The sequence below is a fragment of the Rhincodon typus genome, chromosome 1 (genome assembly GCF_021869965.1).
Source record: "Rhincodon typus isolate 14 chromosome 1, sRhiTyp1.1, whole genome shotgun sequence".
Classification (NCBI taxonomy): domain Eukaryota; kingdom Metazoa; phylum Chordata; class Chondrichthyes; order Orectolobiformes; family Rhincodontidae; genus Rhincodon; species Rhincodon typus.
In genome coordinates this window covers 106,253,240-106,275,284 of record NC_063332.1, presented here as the reverse complement: position 1 = coordinate 106,275,284, position 22,045 = coordinate 106,253,240, and the positions used below count along the sequence as shown (strand labels likewise).

The 22,045-nt window shown below is 38.9% G+C and overlaps 1 protein-coding gene across 1 annotated transcript in view; it reads right to left on the bottom strand.

Moving 5' to 3' along the window:
• The window catches only part of LOC109918418 (AF4/FMR2 family member 1-like), a 167,067-nt gene that overhangs the window by 85,485 nt on the left and 59,537 nt on the right, over window positions 1-22,045 (bottom strand). Inside the window, exons 2-3 of the mRNA XM_048604209.1 lie at window positions 21,554-21,674; window positions 19,424-20,344 (exon numbers count right to left, since the gene is read on the bottom strand). Coding sequence (XP_048460166.1) covers window positions 19,424-20,344; window positions 21,554-21,674 — 1,042 coding nt within the window. The remainder of the gene's footprint in view (window positions 1-19,423; window positions 20,345-21,553; window positions 21,675-22,045) is intronic.

Genomic DNA, 22,045 nt, shown 5'->3' with positions numbered 1-22,045 from the left:
TCAACACCTTATGAATTATATTTTAAACAAGAATTTTGTGGTGACTTTTAGCAATAATCATGCTAAATTCATTCAGATGTACCAGTTTGTTTAAACAATTTACACTGAAAGGTATGAATTTGGATCAAAAGCAAGCTAATTTAAAGTAAAACATGAAATATTTGCACCACATAAATGCTATCTTCAAGAGGAGAAAATCTAACAATCTCCCTTTGGTATCCAATTGCATTACCACTACAGAATATCCTGACTAACAACATCCGAGGGCTGCCACTGATGAGAAACTGAACTGAACCAGCCTTATTAATATCGTGGTCAAAAAGACAAGTCAGAGGCTGGTGGGAAAATAACTCCCCAGTCTTTACTCACCACCTACAAAAGGAAAGAAATCAAAAATCTGCAGTCTGATGACTCTTCATTTACTTTGATGAGTGCACCTCCAATGACACAAAAATTCAAAGCCATCTCGGCCAAAGCAGCCCACTTGATTGATACCCATTCACCATCTTTAGCATTCACACCCTCCATTACCAACACATAATAAAATAAAAAGTGTACAAAAGTCAAAGCTGCAGTGCAGCAACTCGCTGTTGTCCTCCCAAACTTGTGACAAGGGTAGCGGATGCATATGGACACCAGGCCCCTCTAAACCCCGTCCTCTCCTGCCCTAGAACTATTTCACTGTTTTGTCACCGTTTGTGACAAAACTTTAATACTTTTTCCATAACTGCTCAGTTGGTGTTTCCAGAAAATCAGCAGTAGTTCAAGGCAGCAGCTGACAATCACATTAAGGACAATTAGGGACAGACAAGCAGTTCTGGCCTTGAGCACACCCTGTGAACAAATATATTAAAAAAAAACACACTGAAAATGGCAACCCTCTTTTTACTGGTGTTAATGGTTATGTATTCCCAGCAGTTGTGGTCTTAGTTGATGGAAAGAACGAATGCATTCTGTTGTGCACAGGTAAGTGGGGCTTTAAAGGGATCTATTGAGCTTTCTTTCACTTATGACATGCTAGTTGTGTATTGTATTGGAAAACCCAGCAGCATTAGACAATGGATATGTATATAAATGTTGCACTTCAAAAAAATCTTTGTTTACTATTATATAAACAGCTGGTACATTGAATAGAAGATGAGTTCACATACACCCCAGAGTAAAATCCTGCAAAAAAAAGTCACTTGAAAGAAAGTTAGAACTCTTATTGCAGACAGGGGGTGCACTTCCCACAATAAAACATACACAGATAAATATGATTGATGGTCCAGCAACATGAGCAGGAAATTACTTGCCTCTTTTGTACTGCTCTGGTCAGTTTTCCAATGACAGTTGATTGACCTCTTTGTATGCAGTGTCACAGTGATAACCCCGCTAGTGCACTCTTGTGAGAAGATATGCACTTCCAGGCAGGCTCTCACTTATGAAAGACACTATCTAGCAACGAGTGCCTACCTCCAAAAAAGGTTTAGGCCAGTGAAACTGACAACATCTGGCCTGCATACAAAGAGATGTATGCTTTTCTACCCAACCATGGTCAAAAAAATACTTTAAAAAGTTGCTCAATGCGTTCTTCAAGTTATCAACTAGTGTCATTTTACAGATCAGGTTTCAAGTTGCAATACCTGGGAAACGTTCTTGTGTTCTAGTTTTGCTTTACCATCCTCATTCAGTCATTCATCCTCCCAAGCTTCAGTTGCAAAGATAAATGGCTTAAATCTGTCAACCACACCTGTGCGCTTTTGGGTGACAATTCTGTTTCAGTTATGACTAATGCTTAGTTAACACAAAGTATGCTAACAGCGTGCCAAAATTCAAACTTAAACCCTCCAATTCATTAATCATGCATTTTTTTGACCTGGGTCCTGTATTAATCAGAGCAACTCATCAAGCAACCAATATTTCTAGATGCAAACCCTGCAGCCATCTTCTTTGATCCCAAGTGTCAGCGGTTGCATGTTTTTTTTTGTTACAGCTATCATTACCTAGTTAAGTTTTGGTGCAAGGTTTGATTACTTTCCAAAATTAAAAACAGATACTTGATTTTAAAACTTTAACCAGTCTGAAGTCAGAAGAGGTAAAATGAAAGAAATTATTTGGCTTTCAGTGATTAGGCACTCTACAATTACAACATTTAAACCAGGTACATGGATAGGAGAGGTTTGGAGGGACATAGGCCAAATGCAGCCAAATGGGACTAGCTCATTTTAGGATACGTGGTTGGCATGGATGAATTGGGGGGGTGGAAGTGGACAAAGGGCATGTTGGTGTGCTGTATGACGATTAGTCATGCTGAAGTATGATTTAATAAGACCATGGCATTCTTCCATTCAATACTTAAGGCTGAATGACTATTCAACCATGGAAGGGTTTACAGAACATGCTAATCATGGTGTCACCTGATATACATAGAGTCAGAACTGTACAGGATGGAAACAGATCCTTCAGTCCAACTCGTCCATGCCAAACAGATATCTTAAATTAACCTAGTCCCATTTGCCAGCATTTGGCCCATATCCCTCCAAATCCTTCTTATTAATTTACACATGCACATGTCTTTTAAATGTTGCAATTGTACCAGCCTCCACCACTTCCTCTGGCAACTCATTCCATACATGCACCACGCTCTGCATGAAAAATCTGCCCCTTAGGTCCCTTTTAAATCTTTCCCCTCTCACCTTAGACCCATGCCCTCTAGGTTTGGAATCCCCCATCCTGGAGAAAAGACCTTGGCTGTTTACACTATGCCCCTCATAATTTTATTAATTGCTATAAGGTTACCCCTCAGCCTCCAACGCTCCACAGAAAAACAGCCCCAGCCTATTCATTCTCTCCCTATAGCTCAAACCCTCCAACCTTGGCAACATCCTTGTAAATCTTTTCAGAACCCTTTCAAATTTCACAACATGTGTTGAGAGACCAGGAGTGACCACAATACTCCAAAAGTGGCCTAATCAATGTCCTGTACAGCTGCAACATGACCTCCCAACTCCTATACTCAATGCACTGACCAATAAAGGCAAGCATACCAAGCACCTTCATTATCCTGACTACCTGCAACTCCACTTTCAAGGAACTACGAATCTGCACTCTGTCGTCTCTTTGTTTGGCAACACTCCCCTAGATCTTACTATGGAGTGTACATATCCTGCCCTAATTTGCCTTACCAAATTGCAGCATCTCACATTTATCTAAATTAAACTCCATCTGCCACTCCTCGGCCCGTCTGATCAAGGCCCCATTGTACTCTGAGGCAACCTTCTTGGCTGACTACGACACCTCCAATCTTGGTTTCATCTGCAAACTTACTAACCATACTTCCTGTGTCCACATCCAAATCATTTATATAAATGAGAAAAATTAGTGGATTCAGCACCAATTGTTGTGGCAGACCGCTGGTCACAGGCCTCCAGTCTGAAAAGCAACCCTCCACCACAACCAGGTCTCCTACCTTCAAGCCAATTTTTTATCCAAATTGCTAGCTCCCCTGAATCCCATGTGATATAACCCTGCTAACCAGTCTACCATGCGGAACCTTGTCAAAAGCCTTACACTAGTCCATATTGACACGTCTCACTAGCTCGAGTTTTTTTTGAGGAAGTGACAAAGAGGATTGAAGGCAGAGTGGCGGACACGATTTCCCACACGCAAAGACATGGTGACTGTCCTTCATCTGTCCTTGCCTTTCCAAATACATGTAAATCTTGTCCCTCCGAATCCCTCCAACAACTTACCCACCACTGCTTTAAGGCTCACCTGTCTAGTCTATAGTTCCCTGGCTTTTCCTTACCACCTTTCTTAAATAATGGCACCACATTTCTTCAAGGATCAGACCACAAAGAATCAGGAAACCACCACTTGGTCTGTTGGGCCTACTCATTTTATTCAATACAATTATGGCTGATTGTGGGTTTCAAATCCACTCTGCCTGCTCCCGTATCCTTTCATTCTCTGAAACACCAGTCTGAAATCTAAGACATAAATACGTTCAATGATGGAGTATCCACAATCCTCTGGGTTAACATTTTCCATCAATTCATAATCATTTCAATGAAGAAATTCCTCCTCACCTCAGTCCTAAATGATCATCTCATCTGGAGGCTGGTGCCCTTCTTTCAGTTTTGCTAGCAGAATCAATCTGCCTACCCTATCAAACTTCAAACTCTATGTTCCAATGGAATCACCTCTCATTCTTTTCAACTCCAGAGAATGGTCCAATTTCCTCAACATTTCATCTCAGGGACCAATTTGGTGGACTTTGCTGTACTGCCTCGAATGCAAGTATATCATTTATTGTATATTGAGACAAAACCTCCATACAGTATCGAGTGAAAGCCAAGGCCAACAGCAGTCAAACAGAATAGTGCTAAGTTCAACAGAAGTCAAAAGGTCATTGCCAAAAGGAAACTCTGAACATTGTTAAAACTATGAAGCTGAATGTGAAACTTACATTAAATAAACAAACAGTCTGAACTATGCTCTTCTCCACAAGGATCAGAGTTTTAATTTAAAATTTCACGTGCAGCCTGTTTATATCCACAGAAGGTCAAATATGTATTTCCTTCTGTGCAGGCAATACAACTTGCAGCACTGGATAATTTTGTGGTGCCAATTTGTTGAATGTTTGAGATACATTTTAACGGAGAGGGGAAACCGAGGTCATCCAGTCAGCAGGATGCAATGAACATGCTTTTTTGTACAAATCAGATGCCCAATCTGGGTGACTGAATTCTAGACACCATCACATTGGTGAAAAATAAAACTTAATAAAAAAGATGCAAAACGAGTCAGTCAGGCCAACCACATGACTCATTAAAATTATTTACTTGTCGAATGGGTTAATCAAACTCAGTCCTAAGTCCCGTATCCCTTTAATCCCTTTTCCTCTATTCACTGAAATCAATCTAAACTGAACATAGATACCATACTTTCTGCCTCAACCACTGACCTTGCAAACATGAATAATAAAAGTATACAAATTAGATAATAAATCCTCATGAATTTCGGAGCTCACAAAATTCTTCCCTTGATGCCAATCTTCTTGAGAAGAGAGTAAAAATCTTCTCCAGAAGTATCCTTCTTAAAATAATCAAGCTGTTATAGGTAATAACAGTAAGGGCTCTGTCAAATGTTCACGTGTGGTATAGACACTAGCATACATCAGTTGGGCCAAACAGCCTGTTTGGTTGGTGCATTCTGCATCTTCTGAACTGACTTAACCATGGCATTCAGTTGCATCAAATCTCTACCAATGGAGGCTATCCACCCCAAAACTTTCAGGGCTAGGCAATTAACAACAACCTTGGCAAAACCACTTATGTGAACAATGTGCAGTCCCTTAAGTGTACACATTTAAAAAGAAAGACTTGCTAGTGCATATAAAGGCAATAACAAAAGTGATTTTAGAATCATGTAATTTGAGCTAAAAGTTATTGTGGCGTCCGCTCAACAACAGGTGCTGTCACTTCACACTGAACTGCCTACATGGTTTCCCGATCATTACTGCTATAAATTGTTTCAGATAAAAACCAAGGCAATATATTCATTTCCATAGCAAGATCATTTGAATGAGAACAATGAGAATTTATTTTATGCTTGCACTCTATTTTGCAGCAAACGATCGAAAACTGACTACCCATTCCTCCTTTTGTCCTGATACATTGCATGATTTTTGAACACATAACTTGATAGACATGCACTGATGTTCTGAAAGTAAAATTTCTCAGATTTAACCCAACTGACTGAAGTTTTCTGATGCAAACAGGCATTTTAAATAGTGGTTTCCACCTAGTCACAGCAACGAAACAGCTGTCACCACTGTGCAAAGATAATCATGTCCTCCTCAAACTTCTCAACCTATCTGCAGACTTCAACACCATTGACCACACCATCCTCCTCCAACATCTGAATTGTTGTCCAGCTGGGTGAGAGTGCTCTGATGTGTTCAGTTTTTAAAAATCTGACTGTGGCTAGAAAAACATTCGCAATGACTTCTTTTCCCACACCTCAGTTATATCTGGTTCCTCCAAGGATCTACCTTGGCCCCTCCTATTGTTCATCCACACTGGATGACGTCAAGGGGCATAAACAACGGTACAGCATTACATTTGCAAGTATCCTGAAGACCCCGAGCTCTACCTCAACAATATGACCATTGAGTCCTCTATTGCTGCTGACATTTATCTCCTTCCATTAAACATTGGGAAGTCAGAAACACCATTTTTAGTCTTCACACCAAACTCCACTCTCCAATTACCACTCCCATCTTCCTTCCCCCACAACAGTCTGACATTAAGCCAGTAAGTTCACAATCTTAATTTCGTATTTGATCCCAAGATGAGCTTCCAAGCTCATATTCATGCCATTTCCAGTGCTGTTACTTGGTTCAACTTCTTTCTACTGCTGAAGCACTCATCTATGCCTTTTTCACTTTTAAGCTTTTCCAACATACTCCTGGCTGGCCTCCCAAATTATACTCTCTTTAAAAAGTCAAGGTCATCCAAAACTCTTTCTCCATGTCTCAACTTGTAGCAAGTACCGTTTCCCCGTCACTCTGGTTCTTGCTGACCTCTATTCGTTTCCAATCGAGCAACATCTTGACTTTAAAATCTCATCCTGGTTTTCAAACCCCACCATAGTCTTTCCCCTTCATGCTTCGATAATTTCATCCAGCTCCACAGCCCTCCAATATATCTGTGCTCCTTTAACTCTAACCTTGTCACAACTGCTTCACCATTGGTGGCTGTGTTATCAGTTGTTTAAGCTACAAAATCCAGCACTCTCCCTAAATCACTCCCCTTTCCTTCACTTTTCTCTTTTAAGCCACTTCTTAAAATCTATCTCTCTCTTTAACCAAGCTTTTGGTCATCTAACCTTAATTCCTTTGTTGCTTGGTGTCGAACTTTCATAATGCTGCCATGAAACACCTGAGAAAATGTCATTATGTCAAATTGCTGTTAAGTTGCAGTTTTGATGGCACAATGCCAGCTTGCTTTTGCCAATAAGTGAAATATTGTAGTGGATGTGATGTGAAGCTATATCTTTAAAGAAAAGATTTATTTAAAGAAACTTTACCTTTTCACAATTTTTTTACCATGATAAAGCATGTATTTTATAGTGAGCAGTTAACAAAACTGATGAACAAGTGCACAGCTGGAAAACAGCATGAAAGAGACTCAAAATGGTCACTGTCATGACTGGTGATAACTATGTATGGTCCACCATTGCTTCACACTCTCAGTACTGCACTGCAGTAAATACTGGTTTTAACAGTGCAAGGGAAAAGCCTAGAATATACAAAGTCAATTTCAAAGTCACATCTTAAAGCAGCATTGCCCTACAAGTCCTCAGTTTATAGCATAAACTATTTTGTTTGCTTAACTATCTGGTACATAAACACTGCAGGTAGTAAAAATGTACAAGTCTTGATTTATACAAAAAAAAAGTCCTGCAAAATTCTGACAATATTCCTTGCATAGATTCATAACAAAAACAGAAGCTAAGATCGCAAATCAACAGGCTTACAGCAGTCTGAAAGTCTGCTCTATTATTCAATAATAGTAACTAGTTGGCAGTTGTGTTGAAAGATGACTATTTAGGACATTTTAAAGCAAAAAGCGTTGTTACCTGGGCATGTATCAAATGGCTGAATACACTGTAGTTTGTCTAAACTTGTCTGAGCAGAAAATGATGCAAACTTTGGAGAAATAGATGAACTATTTGTGTGGTGAAGAGCAATACAAAGACAAAGAGCAGCTAGAGGCAGTGCTTAGTTAATGCGTCCCCTCACACTGGAACACCACTTCAAAGCAGAGGCTTGTACGGTCCTGGAAAGCTGCTCCCTTTTGTTAATTTCAACGCAAATATTCACCAATAATGGGCACGTCAGCAGATGTCCGGAGGAAATCATAAAAAGCAGTTTAAATACTTGATGAAAAGAAATTCATGTCCAGAAATACAAATACTATTGTGTATTTATGCACAAATTAGCTATTGTGTTTCCCACATCACAATGACTAGCTCTATTTCAAGAGTTATTCATTGGATGTGAAACACTTTGGCCAAGCTTAAGTTCTCCCTTTACAAAAAAAAAGTCTCTGCCTGCTAATTCGTTCACAGGCTCTATGGAGCGAATCAAAAACAAAAACCAGAAAATGTATGCAGCTCAAACAGCATCACTTTTTTTCAAATGAGAGTCTGGTGATAGAAATAAATCTGATGGCTTGTTCACTACAACAATCTTTAGAATGTTTGAGAGATCAATAGCATATTTAACAAAACTTCACATTTACAGATAAATGCATTTTCAGCCAAATGTAAGCTTATTTCACTCCATATTCTTAGCAATCAGTTCCCAGCTTAGATGAATGCACTTCAATGTCAGTTATTGCAAACTTAGAAAAATCCAATCAACACGTGTGCTATACAGCACAATGTAGTTGTTGCTGGCATCCACAAAATTTGAGGATATCCAAAATTTTGTGGGCATGGTGAATTCATTAATCTGTAAAAAGTGGGTTTTATTTTCCAGTCAGAGTGCAGATGTTCACTCTTTGTAGAGGTGGCCTTGCGCTACAGGGATAGCGTCCCTACCTTTGAGCCAGAAATTCCAAGTTAAAGTTGCCTCCAAGCCTTTATGGAAGCATTTGGGATGCATTTCATTAGTCTGAGCCTGTAAAATATGCTACCACTTTCCCCATAAATTGCCAAAAAAGGAGGTTGTCGAGATGGTGGATGGAGGGAAGGAAGGAAGAGTGTACTTTTTTGAGGGTATGCAAAGATGACTCCTTCCAGAAAGTACTGAAATAATTCTAGCACATTATCCTCCAAAGTAGCTAACACTACAAATCCATGGAGACCTGGAGGCTCTTCATCGGCCTCAAAATTATGAGCAAAAATAGCGGGGTAAAACTACATCTTGTTTAACTTTATTTTACAAGCATATGTTTTACAAGGTCAAATTATAACTGACCTAAATAGAATTGTGGCAAGTCTCATTGTTTCTGTATATTTACAACAAAAGTTCTATTTATATTGGAGACTTGAAAACAGCTTGTAGAATTTCAGGATTAAATATGTATATATATATCCAAATATTCCCACAAAATTATCAGAAATGCAGTGGGATTTTCTAAATTCCAGTGTCAAAGGATTATATAAAAAGATCTTCTGCTCATCTCGTAATCATTCATATCACCAAGTCCAAAAATAATCTCCTTTGATAGCAGTTGTTCACCGAGTCACTGAAGGGTCAGTTATACACATCATTCTTGTCAGCACCTGCAAATTTATAAAATGGCAGCACAAGCAGAGTGCTGCACGACTAGCATCAAATGTGGCTAGAGTTAACGTTAACTAAATATAAAAATTGAAAATGGCAACAGCCTTAGGATGTGTAGGTTTAGACAGTGGATTATCTCATGTAAGAAACTGTCAACTGTTCCGTTGCAAAGGAAGGGAAAAAGTACACTCTGTCTAGTTAGAACAAAAAAAGGGTCAAAGTCACACCCTGAGGACAAATAAAAGGAATAGAAAGGGCAGCCTGGATGAAGCGATTAGACGAGTTACTGTTTTTATGAATATCTTCAATCAATCCAAAATTGTATCAACAGAATCTAAACTGACATTGTTAGAAAAAGTTTTATTCCTTCACTTATCAAGGACTTAATGAGGGGAAATGCACATTTTGGCTTGGTTCTTACTGGCTATCAGGACAGCATCTACAGTTTAGAATGAATGAGTCTTTTAGAGGCTTTAATGTGATCAATTTTGAGATTTACTTGACAATTCGTGCCAACAAAAAGTTAAAGTTTCAATGAAGCAAAATTCAGCAGTTAGAAATAAACAAACAAACCAAAGTAACAAACGCAATGGCCTGCTATCAGAGAAAATCAGGCAAGTCAACATTTAAAAAACTTAAAACTCTATTTGGTAAATATACATATGTATGTGTACATGCTAAGTAGTAAATGGTTAAGCAATAAACCAGTCTCCATTCACTGTTCATTTTGGATATTTTAGAGAAGGACATATTACAGAGTCTACTGGGAAAATGGGATGGGCAAAAAGAGTACAACATTTTAAAATTTGTTCAGTTATTATATTTGAAACATAGTGCAAAATACAAGACATCAAGTGAGATAATAAAGGTTTTTAGAATGTGGATAGGGGAGGAAGTTAGATTTAGAAGAGATACTAGAATAACTGAAGATGGATATAATTATATTACCCAACAATTACATTCCATAAGTTGTGTTTAACAGGAAGGAAAATACCAATTCTATATTTAACTATCCTGTTATGACAAATACAATGAAATCTTCGGAAATCAGTGAGGAGGAGACAGTAGTTAAGTTAGAATTGAAGCGTGATATATATTTTCTCTGGGTCAAGTAATGTAAATCCTAGACTATTGAAAGAGACTAGGAGGGAGTCTGCCAAGCATTGCTAATGGCAATGATAGAGATTTATTGTGTACTAGAGATGCCACAAAATTGAGAGCGAGTAAAATGTAGTACCAACATTTAAAAAAGAACAAATAAAAATAAAGGTGCAAGTAACAACAGACCCATTAACCGTCCTTTGCTTCACAGTAATTGAAAACTGTACTAAGTGTATGCACTAAGGGGCGGGTTGGAAGTGCATCAAGCAAGAACAGATAATTTGGGTTTAGGAGCAAAGGATTCTACTCAATTTTGCCTACATTTAAAGATATGAAGTCGACAATAGTTAATGGATTCCTTACAATATCATTTATTTAGGCTTGATTAAAGTTCTGTATTAACCAACCTGAAATGCAGGGATATCCAGGGAAAAATGCAGGACTGAAGTATTTGGAAAGAACCACAACAGGCAATTTACAAATGTCTAATCGGAGCATTGCTGAATAATTTCCAGGAGTCAGATAAGCAACTCCTGTTATTTCTTTATTCCCATTAACTTAAGTAGATACGGACAATAAAGCATGATAAAATTTACAGAAATCAATAATAAGAGCTGAAAGGATAGAGGATATAATTAAACTTCTGCAGAAGAGTCTACATCTTACTTAATTGGATAGATAAATAGGAAATTACATGTAACACCCAACAAGTGCAAAATATTACTTACTGAACAAATAATAACCAGTCGCAGATTGCAGGGAATAAAAGTTAGGGTGTTATTTTTGGAGACTAACCTTACAGTCTTTGACAGGAAATGGCATGAGGAAATTCTGGGGAAATAAAGTATTTAAAACCACATGTGGTGAAACCAGAATGTCAAGCCAAGGGCAATCAGGATAGTAGAACAAAAAGGAAAAAAAGTGAAATTACTGTAGAGTTTAGAGTACTTCATTCTCAATTGGCAACCTAACTTTAGAATTTCTACCAGTTAAGACAATCAGGACAATTTCTCTTCCATGTCTGTCAAATTTGACAGTGGCCACATATGGAATTTTGCTGACAAGTTGACAATCTTCAAAGAGATTTTTAGAATATTCATATAAAGTCACTGATTGTGCTGTGAGGATTCATTTTCTCATTGTTTGGAAACTTGGGTTCTAAAATTGGGAAATGAGGTATGTTTTTGGGTTTGCTTTGTAATTCCACATTGTGCATGAGGGAAAGACAGTCTTAGATTCATTTTCAAGGCCTGAAAGTGATCATGGGTTCTCAAGAGGTTTGTTGATGCATGCATTTTTGAGGAAGGCAAGTAGCCCTGGAGTGGAGCTGTTCAGTTCACTGCATTGGTAACATAAGTGAGTTATTCAGTCCATCAAGCTTGCTCCACAATTCTAGATCATGGCTGATCAGCTCCCCAGTGCCATATGCACTACCTCCATATCCCTAAAATGTCACTGGTCTCCAGAAACCTATCAATTTCTATTTGGAACATGCTCAATAATTCAGCAGGGAATTCTAAAGATTCACCACCCTCCGAGTGAAGACATACCTCATCTCAAACTGAATCGACCTATCCCTTAGTCAGGGCTGGGTAAAAAGTCCTGAATGGCTTAGAAGCAAGCTCAGGAATTATTTAGAAGCTTGTAAGAAGAAATCAATTACAGCCAGGCCACCTGAACAAAAATATTTAAAGTGGAGACACAGTAATACTTCACTGAGATAAGTGTATCTGTATCTGTAAGGTTGTTGACAGAATAAAAGGGTTGAATCTTTATTTCGGGTATCTGTAAAAAGACAATCTCAAATAACTTGTATACGGTCATAATTTGTGTTTATTCCCTTTGTACAAAAAAAAATTTCTCTTTTAAAAATACATTGATATACATGTGAATATGCTACATGACTGACAACAGTAAAGAAATCACAAAATTGAAGCTCTTGATCTATCAAACCAAGTTTCCCTCCAAGGTGAGAGTTGCCCAGTATTACCAAGAGCTGGGACGACAACAGTGTTACCACTGGAGGACCATGCTCACATAGGATATCGATCAGATTTAGTGTCACAGACTCCTCTCCATTTGTGCTTTCAAATTAGACCAGAACTTTACACTCAAACTTTGCACTTGCCCTGGTGAATACTGTTCAACATTTGTAAATTCACTCATACAGGCTGACAGGGTCAGGAACCAGTTCTGCGCCTCAGCTGAAACATAATTGGCTTAACATCACAACCTTCTACAATTTGTAGCGCCTGCATTTTTTAAAAAAATTAAAACTCCATGCATATCTGCAATATGGTACAATGACTTTTAACAGATTTTATTCCCTCCCTCCAAGTCTCTGCAGAGGATGGTTAGACCATATTTTCCAATAGGACTGGAAGGGTTAGCAAAAAAAGTATTGAAATAAGGTTAATAATTCTGAAAGGATTAATGTCAGAAACTAAAACGAGGACCAATTCTTAAGATGTCATCCCTTGAGTGGGGAAACATCGGAGGACAAAACAGCTCAGTACCTTGAAAACAAAACTTTCTAGGTCTTCATATCAAATGTCAAACTCCTTACTATAATTTGTACCTAATTGCTATCATGCAATAAACTTCAATTTGTTTAAGGCAACAGCCTCGAAAGATTCACCGGTGGCTTTTCTCTACTGCTGTAAAACCCACTTGGTGCTAAGGCACAGTTAAAGTAAGGGGATAGTGACAGCATACCAACTCAACCACAAGCTGGTAGTGGCTGGCATCACACAAAACACAGACAGGAGTGAAAACTTTGGTTGATCTTTCCTTCTCAAATGGTTTCAACAATTCTGACAATCTCATCTGGCATAACAGGAATCAAAACTGGAGTTATTTGGATTTTATGGCTTGACATTAGCTGTACAGTTTTCCAATAATTTTTTTTAGAAGATTTAATTATCTTGGCCTAAACTACATAAAGTGTTTACAATTCAAAAGTTTCTCATTAGTTTTAGTGTGCTTTTGGAGGTCACGAGCTTGTGAAAAATTATGCCGGATACAGCTTCGTCATTGCCTTTTCCCCCACCCCCTGTCAATTTAAAAAGCTAGTTATGAATTAACAAATAAACATATAGCTAAGACATCACCATTAAAAACACAGTTTATTGTCATTCTTTTGAGAAGCAACCATTTGTACCCAGTTTCTTATGTGAATTTAATTCCCCCATGTGGCTGCCAAAGTTAAGGACAGCTCTTCTGGGTGGGAGAGGAGGGATCCAACAGTTGTGGTCCACACAGGTTCCAATGATATAGGATTAGGAAAGAGGTTCTAATGAGGCATTATGAGCTTCTTAGGCCTAAATTAAGAAAACAGAACCACAAGGGCAATAATCTCAGGAGTATTATCTGAGTAACTTGCAAATTGGAAAAGGGTAAATAAAGATTAGAGACACAAATGTGTGGCTTAAAAGACTGGCATGGGAGAAATGGCATCTGATTCATGGGGCACTGGCACCAGTCCTGGGGAAAGAGGAGATCTATTCAATTGGGATGGGCTTCATTTGAACCATGCTGGGGCCAGTGTCCTGGCAAATCATATAACTAGGGTTGTAACAGTGTTTAAACCTAATTTGTTTGGGGTGGGGATGCATTAATTGAAAAGGAACCTTTTAAAAAAAAATCAAAAAGAAACATAACAGCAAAATATAGAAGCAAAACAGAGTACAGCAGAAATGAGAACCAGAGGAAAAAATAACAGCAAAAAGTCAGAGCTTAAGGTTGTGCCTAAATATATGCAGAATTGCTAATAAGATAGATGAGTTGATGGAAAATAGAATTAAATGAATAAATTAAGGAAGAGCAATTTGGGGCTCAAATCAGTGTCCTCAACTTAAATAACAGCAATTAGAGAGAGGTATGAAGGAAGAGTTCTCTAAAAACAGGCTGTGAGAATACAATAAGGGTAAAGTAAGCGAATGAGCAGTGGCAAACATTCAAGCAGATACCTCATAACACTGAGCAAAAATTTATTCTGGTTAAAAAGGAGGATTCTATGAGAAGGATGCCTACCTATGATTAACAAAGGTGGGTAAAGAAGAGTATCAGAAACTAAGCTACACAAAGTAACAGTAGTGGTAAACCAAAGAATCTGGATTTTTTTTTTAGGATGTAGTAGCAGATAACTAAAAAGCAATAAAGAGATTAAAAAAGATGTTAAAGAAATGCACTAAAAAAAGCAATAGCTTCAATGGGTATATTTTTAAAAAAAAGTGGGTGTGGGACCCTTGGAAGATGCAACTATAACAGACAGGGAAATGGCAGACAATTTAAACTATATTTTGCATCAGCTTTCTTAGTGAAGGATACCATAAACATGTGAGACATCAGAAAAGGTATTAATGGGTGGAAAGGTCTTGGAATAGTCTCTAGCACAAAGGACAAAAGTATTTGAAAAGTTAATGGGACTAAAGGCTGACAAATCACCAGGACCCGATGGCAGGCATCCAATAGTTTTGAATAAAGTGACTGCAAAGATAGTGGAGGCATTGGTCAAAATATTGTAGAAATTAGGGATTGATTAGAGATAGTCAACATGGCTTTGTGCGTGGGAAAACTAAATTGATTGAGTTTTTTTTTGAAGAGATGACCAAGAAGATTGATAAAGAATGGTTGACGTTGTTTAGATCGACTTCAGCAAGGTGTTCGACAAGGTTCTGCATGGTAAGCTGGTTAGCAAGGTTAGATCACATGGAATCCAGGGGAGCTAGCTAACTGGATGCAAAATTGGCTTGAAGGTAGGAGACAGAGTGTAGTGGTAGAGGAACAAGAAAAGAAAATTCAATCACCCAATTTTAATTGGAGGAAATTTCTATCCAATCCACCACTTGATGTCATAAGCAAGCGGATTAATTTAGCCACATGAAATAGAACTCTGTTGTCAGCAGACATGCAAGACTAAACACAGCTTTCAGGAGCAGCAGGTAGATTAAAAAAATAGAAAAGTGCCAAGGAGAGATTTTTGAAAGAGACGGCAGACATAATGGTTTGGGGCAGGAAGAAAAGCCTTGCAAGTTATACTGGGACCATAATTAGACAGACAAGAACAGAACAAAACAAGAGCAGACCCACCCAAGTGAACAACAGTAGAAACGAACAGGAGATGTATACTGTGGTCAACCATGTCAAAGACTGAAGACAAAGAAGGGCAAGAGGAGATTGTTTACCTTTGCTATAGAGCAACTAGAAATGAGCAATAAATGTTGACCAGGTCAGCAATGTTCAAGAATGGATTTTGTGGAAAAGGCCTAAAGGGCCTCAATATCCCACCATACATCATTTTTATCTTTTTGTTTCTTCTTTACTCATTCATGGGATGAGGGTGTCACTTCTAAGCAGCATTTATTGCCCATCCCTAATTGCCCAGAGGACAGTTGAGAGTCAACCACATTGCAGTGGGTCTGGAGTTAATTAGAGGCCAGACCAGGTCTTGGGCGGCACAGTGGTTAGCACTGCTACCTCACAGTGTCAGGGACCCGGGTTCAATTCCAGCCTTAGGCAACTGTGTAGAGTTTGCACATTCTCCCCGTATCTGTGTTGGTTTCCTCCCACAGTCCAAAGATGTGTGGGTTAGTAGATTGACCATGTTAAATTGCCCATAGTGTCTAGTGTGGGAAATGCAAAGATAGGGTATGGGGTAGGTCTGGGTGGGATGCAGTTTGGAGGGTCAGTGCGGACTCAATGGGCCGCATGGCCTGCTTCCACACTGTAGGAATGGTAGTTTCCTTCCCTAAAAGGACATTAGTGAACCAGATGGGTTTCTCCAATAAATCGATGATGGAATCATGGTTATCACTGGATTCTTAATTCCAAAGATTTTTTATTCAATTCAAATTCCACCATCGGCCATGGCAGGATGCAAATCCAGAACGTTATCTTGGACTCTGGATTTACAGTCCAACTAGGCCATTGCTTCCACATACATATAATATGACATTATATAGTCCTAAGGGCAATTTAAACAGTATGGAACAAAATGTATTTCAGAAGTGCGTGTCAACAGTATGAATGTGCCAGATCATATCATCCTTTATGTTAATCTGCCCTACTTTAGAAAAGACAAATACAGCTTTTCCTTACAAAAGTAAGTAATACGCTGCTTTCTCTCCACAGATGTCAGGTTTTTCCAGCAATTCCTGTTTGTGTTTCTGATTTCCAGCATCAACATATCTTTGTGTTTTTAAGAAAAGGAATGTTTGGGCTTGGGGGGGAAATTTATTTTTTTTAAATTAGTTTTGCAACTTCACCATAAAAGTGATTGGTTAACATTGGTGTCCAACATATTTTAACATGACAGTTTATACTATATAATTCATGAATGATCAACAAAAGCCAGTAAAGAAGCCCCTCATTGGATTTACAGAGATTAAATGATCAGAATCCAGAGCTTTTAGGACTGGATCATAAACAACCACTGTAAGCATCAAAATAATTAGGCAGCTATCAGCTATTGAGTGTCAAAAGGAGGAAGCTTCACACCAACATAGGAAATAGGGGTGGGTTTGAAAACACCTAGATCCTGTCAATACTCTCAATTCAGGCAGCATTTTTGGTTCAAAGTGAACAATTATTTTATTTTAAATAAAAGAGCAAGTACTTCAGAAAAGGGAAATCCAAAAGAGGAGTTTTAATAAGACAATCTTCTTGGACAATTTTGCTTTAGGGTTCAGCTGTGCATCAGACTTTCTGGCAGTCAGCATTTCCAAACCTTCTGAAAACAAATGAATTTCACCAGTAGCCCCAATGTATTGGGCACATTTGTACACTTCAGACATTAACACCTTTTTCCTTCACTTACAATGAAAACATCACCACCACCACAAGTTGTTCCCAGAAAGTATTGAATTAACTTTCCAAGATTCCATCAACAAGACTTTGTGATTTCTAATTCATATTTGGATTAATCATAGTAACCATAAGAAACTCTGCTTCCTTGTGATCTGAGTTTTAATCTTTTATTGTGTGGTATACCTCAGTTCGTGAGGGTGGTACCAGTAATATCATTATATTGAACTGCCATCCTGATTCCCTGAGGATTCTAATGAAATATTATGTACAAATTAAAGTTCAAAAGGAAATCCAACAGGTAGATCATCTTCGGCTTGTAGATGCTCAAAGACACTTGACATATATATCAATTTCTGAAAAACATCCCAAAACGTGTACAAGCATCCCACCCACAAGTTAAACAAACTTTGTTTTGTTCAGATGGGATCTCAACAGCCACTGAGATAACTTTTCTGATGACTAAGAAGGCTAAACAGTTCGTCATGTGGAAAACACAGATTTTTCCCAAACTGCTATGAAGTGTTGGTAAACATTCTCCAGCCGAGTGCAGCAAGGGTCATGGTAAAGCCACAACTCCTTCTATGTTATCCAAGCAAGATGCTTAGCGGTGGCAGTGTAGAAGTAATGTCATTAGACTAGTAATCCAGATTACCAATTTAACGGATAACACAGCAGGGAAGTTGACGTTTCGGGTCGGGACCCTTCTTCAGAAAAATTTTTTTTCCCCAAAGAAGGGTCCCGACCCGAAACGTCAGTTTTCCTGCTCCTCTGATGCTGCCTGGCCTGCTGTGTTCCTCCAGCTCCACACCATTATCTCTGACTCCAGCATTGGCAGTTCTTGCTCTCTCTGAACCAGTTTAATGGACTTTGGACATGGCTTTAAACGGTGAAATTTGAATTTTTAAAATACAAATTGTCCAGCTTTTATTTAAATTCCAATGGTGACCATGTAACCATTGTCATTTGTCATCCAAACCCAGCTGGTCAGTTCCCAGGAACTAACATTTGCCATCTTTACCTGGCCTGACCTACTGGCTCCAGACCCACAGATGTGGGGTTCTCTCTTCACTGACTCTTCAGGCCATTTCCTGCCTCTACCACAAGAGATCCCAAGACTACTTGGAAAAGTGGGATGCAGGCCAATGTCTTTCAAATGAGATGTTAAAAACCAAAGCCCTGTCGGAAGGACAAAGAAATTCACATGGTTCGACTTTTGCATGCCAGCCACGGCTCAGTTGTCTGCAATTTCACCCAAGTCAGAAGGCTGAGAGTTCAAGCGCTGCTTCAAGAGTGAGCACAAAATCAAGACCAACACTCCTGGGGGAACGCTGCATTCTGAGATGCCATATTTCGGATGAGATGTTAAACTGACACCCAGTTTGCTGATCAGGTGAGTGCAAAATGATACCATGATACAATGATACCGTAGCACCACTTTGAAGAAAAGCAATGGTATCATACCCAGTGTCCAGTTAATATTTATCCTTCAATTAACAGGATAAAACAAGATTCTCTGGTCATTACCATATTGCTGTTTGTGGATCTTGATGAATGAAAACTTGACAATGATAAATTCATTTCAAAGCTTCTTGACCGTGCACACTTAGACATCTAGGAGTAGTGAAAATTGGTATACAAGTGTGAATCTTTCTTTTAAAGAAATATCAATATCACTAAACTGATAACTTGTTTGTTAATCTCATTGCTTGTGGAACTTAGTTTTGCGCATACAAGATAGATGTATCAACTGAAGATAGAATAGCACTACACTCCCAAAATACTTTATATTGCTTATGACATGTAGAGTGCTATACAAATGCAAGTTCCTTTTTCTCCCCCGAAACAAAGAACGGTATTTTTCAAAGAAGGATAAAAGATTGGAATTCACATCTTAAAAGGAGGGTTGCTTACATTGTACTTGAAAATCCAATCACCAGACTAACTAATTTAGGAAAATGTGGCTGTCAGTTAATTAATGTATTGTTCATTTCCTAAATTAAATTTTGCTTTTAAATTACAGCTTGTGTCTTAAAAGATAAAACCAGAGAAGGAATACACAATTTATTGAACATTTTGTTTCTGATACAGGCCCTCTCTTTGAATTCCAAGTCCTGCTTATGGCACTGGATCATGAATACCAGAGCAAAACTCCTAACGTCAGTTTACCAGCAACTATGGCCTCTATCAAGTTCATTGCAGAACTACACATCAGAAGAGAAATGTCAGTGCACTCACCTCGACTGGCTGAGAAGGAATTTTAAGTTTGGATAGCTTTGCTCTGGCACTTGCTTTCATCGCAGCTATATTTCCATATGGCTCCTCAGTGTAATCTTCGGAAGGTGGCTTTAGATCCGGAGATTTACTAGGTGCTTGGTCTTGCCCATCCATCGGTCTCACGTACGCTGTAGGTTTTTGCTGTATCATGTTTGGTTTCGATGGTAAAGACGGTGGAAAATTTTGAGATGCATGTTGGCTGGGGACAGGAACACTTGGATCAGAAGACAAGTTCTCAGGATCACCCGAGTGTACTTCTTGTTCACTTGGAGATTTTGTTGGAGGACAGTCTTTGCTGCGACTAGTCTTATTTTGTTGCAGTTTGGAATTGGTATACCCGCTGGAATGTAAGGGGGATAATGGTGTTATTGGAGACAAGGGCTGCATTAGTGAGGACAATGGTAACAGTGGTTGCAAGTGTTGCAAATGGGATAACTGGACTTTGCTGTGACTGTCCGCATCCGCAGGGTGGTCACCCCTGACTCGATGGCTACTGCAAGTTTCCTGGCCGCTATAACAAGTGTCCTTATTTTGGCTTTGGTTTGGAAATAAGCTGTAGCTCTTAGTGTTCTGACTGAGACTTTGGCCATTCTGTTCTATCACTGCAGTATTTTTTTCAGAGGAGCTGACACCAGTTGATGAAGCTGCACTGCGAGGTCCCATTGATCGTGGATTGCTGCTGTGAAAGGAAGGCTGTAGTGAACTATTACTTCTTTTTGCACCATGCAAGCACTTATCTTTTTCTTGTGAAACCAATGGAACTGCCCTCTTGGGTATACCAATGAAGTTCTGATGACTCTTGTTACTTATCAGATCTTTCATCTCATCATAGTTGCCCAGCATGTTCTGAATGCGGCTGGAAAGTTCATCCCCTTTATTGGTCTGCACAAAAAACAGAAACATGGTTAATGACTGCAACCCTAAACAGCCTAGTTATGGTTCACGTACTTCTGCAGAGGCAAATATTCCAGAAAAACAAAAGGGTTTCCCCACACACAGTCTTTTACAAATGTCAGACACTTTTTCAAAAATCTGTTCAAGATTTATTTCTTTTTAAACGCATCCTACAAAGGTTTTTGACCAGAAAGATCCGTTCTGCCTGCAAACAAGCATTATCTGGACTGATTTTGCAACACTACAGCAAGTTAACTGTTAAGTGAACAAATTTTAGAAATATCTTTCAGACTTGTAGCTCAGTGTAGTGATCCTGAAGGAAAATTTACATATAGGAAAGTCCAAGCATATTATTTATACTTTTAGTATGGATGTAAATTTATTTCTTTGGCGCGTGCATCAGCCCTCAGGCAAGCTTAATGCATTTGGGACTAGATAGATTTACTCAAATTGCTGAAAGTGAAAGGAAAGGTTGTTAGAAATGTAATTGTACAAAATAAAACCTTCAAATGGCAGAAAAGCTTGACAAAATTGTACAGAAAACCATCTAGCTCACTAACAGATTAGCAGATTAGGCCGGCACAGCTCGTGTTGCTCCAGAAACATCTGTGGTAATTTGTAAATGGGAATGGAGGTGCGGTACATTCAAATCTTGAAGCAGGTGGCACATCTGATGAGGCTAGGGACGTGCCAAGCTCAACCACTAAACCTCAGTTCCGCAAGATCGCTCAGTGACTTGAGCGAAACTGGCCAGATTCGCTACCTTGTCAGATGGTAACGAAAATTGGGAGACAGCAAGCTGCTTTCATCCGCAGGACAGGTCTCCAAAATTTAAAGAGGTAGAATATTTTGGGTGAGGACTGAGTTGAAGCCTGTAGCAAGGAAAACTAAGAAGAATCTTCTTACTGTTCCTGGCTCACCACATGAAGACAGCTACAGACAATTTTTTGAAAAAAAAAAAAAAAAAGTTTGTCCTACCTGGACCTCTTCTACCAGTCACTGTTCTCCTGCTCGGGATTCCAATTAAAATTGCATATCGGGTCCTGATAACTGAATCAGAGCCCCAACCTGTAAATTTAGACAGAAGCTCCATGTGCTTCGGGTGGCAGTACTGATAACAAGAGGTGCCAAGAGCTGTGCAATACAGAATCTAGAAAAAGCTAAAGCCAAATCAGTCTAACCTGCTCTGTACTTTACCTTATATGGCTCACCAAAGAGGGGGGCATTTTCAAGGAAAGGGTCTTTGTCGAGATGAATTTCTTGGTTTCGTCTTTCCCTTTCCTTAATTCGAAGCAAATTTCTGTCCTCGTTGTACAAGCTGTTGAAGAGCACAATAAATTAAATTTCAGCTACGTGACAAGCAAAACGGACAATTTAGAAACAAAAGATCAGGAAACGTAGTCATCAACTGCCTGTCAATCAGTCCATGTCAGGCTAATTTTCTCCAATTCAGTCCCTTTGATATGCAGTATTTCTTTAACTTACCTATCAATACATTAAGTGCTACCATGTACTTCATCACTTGGAAACACCAATAAATGTTCCAAATATCAGAAATAAATATCTGATATTTAAACAGAGATAACAAGGTGTAGAGCTGGATGAACACAGCAGGCCAGGCAGCATCAGAGGAGCAGGAAAGCTGACGTTTCGGGTCTGGACCCTTCTTCAGAAATCAGGTTTCTGAAG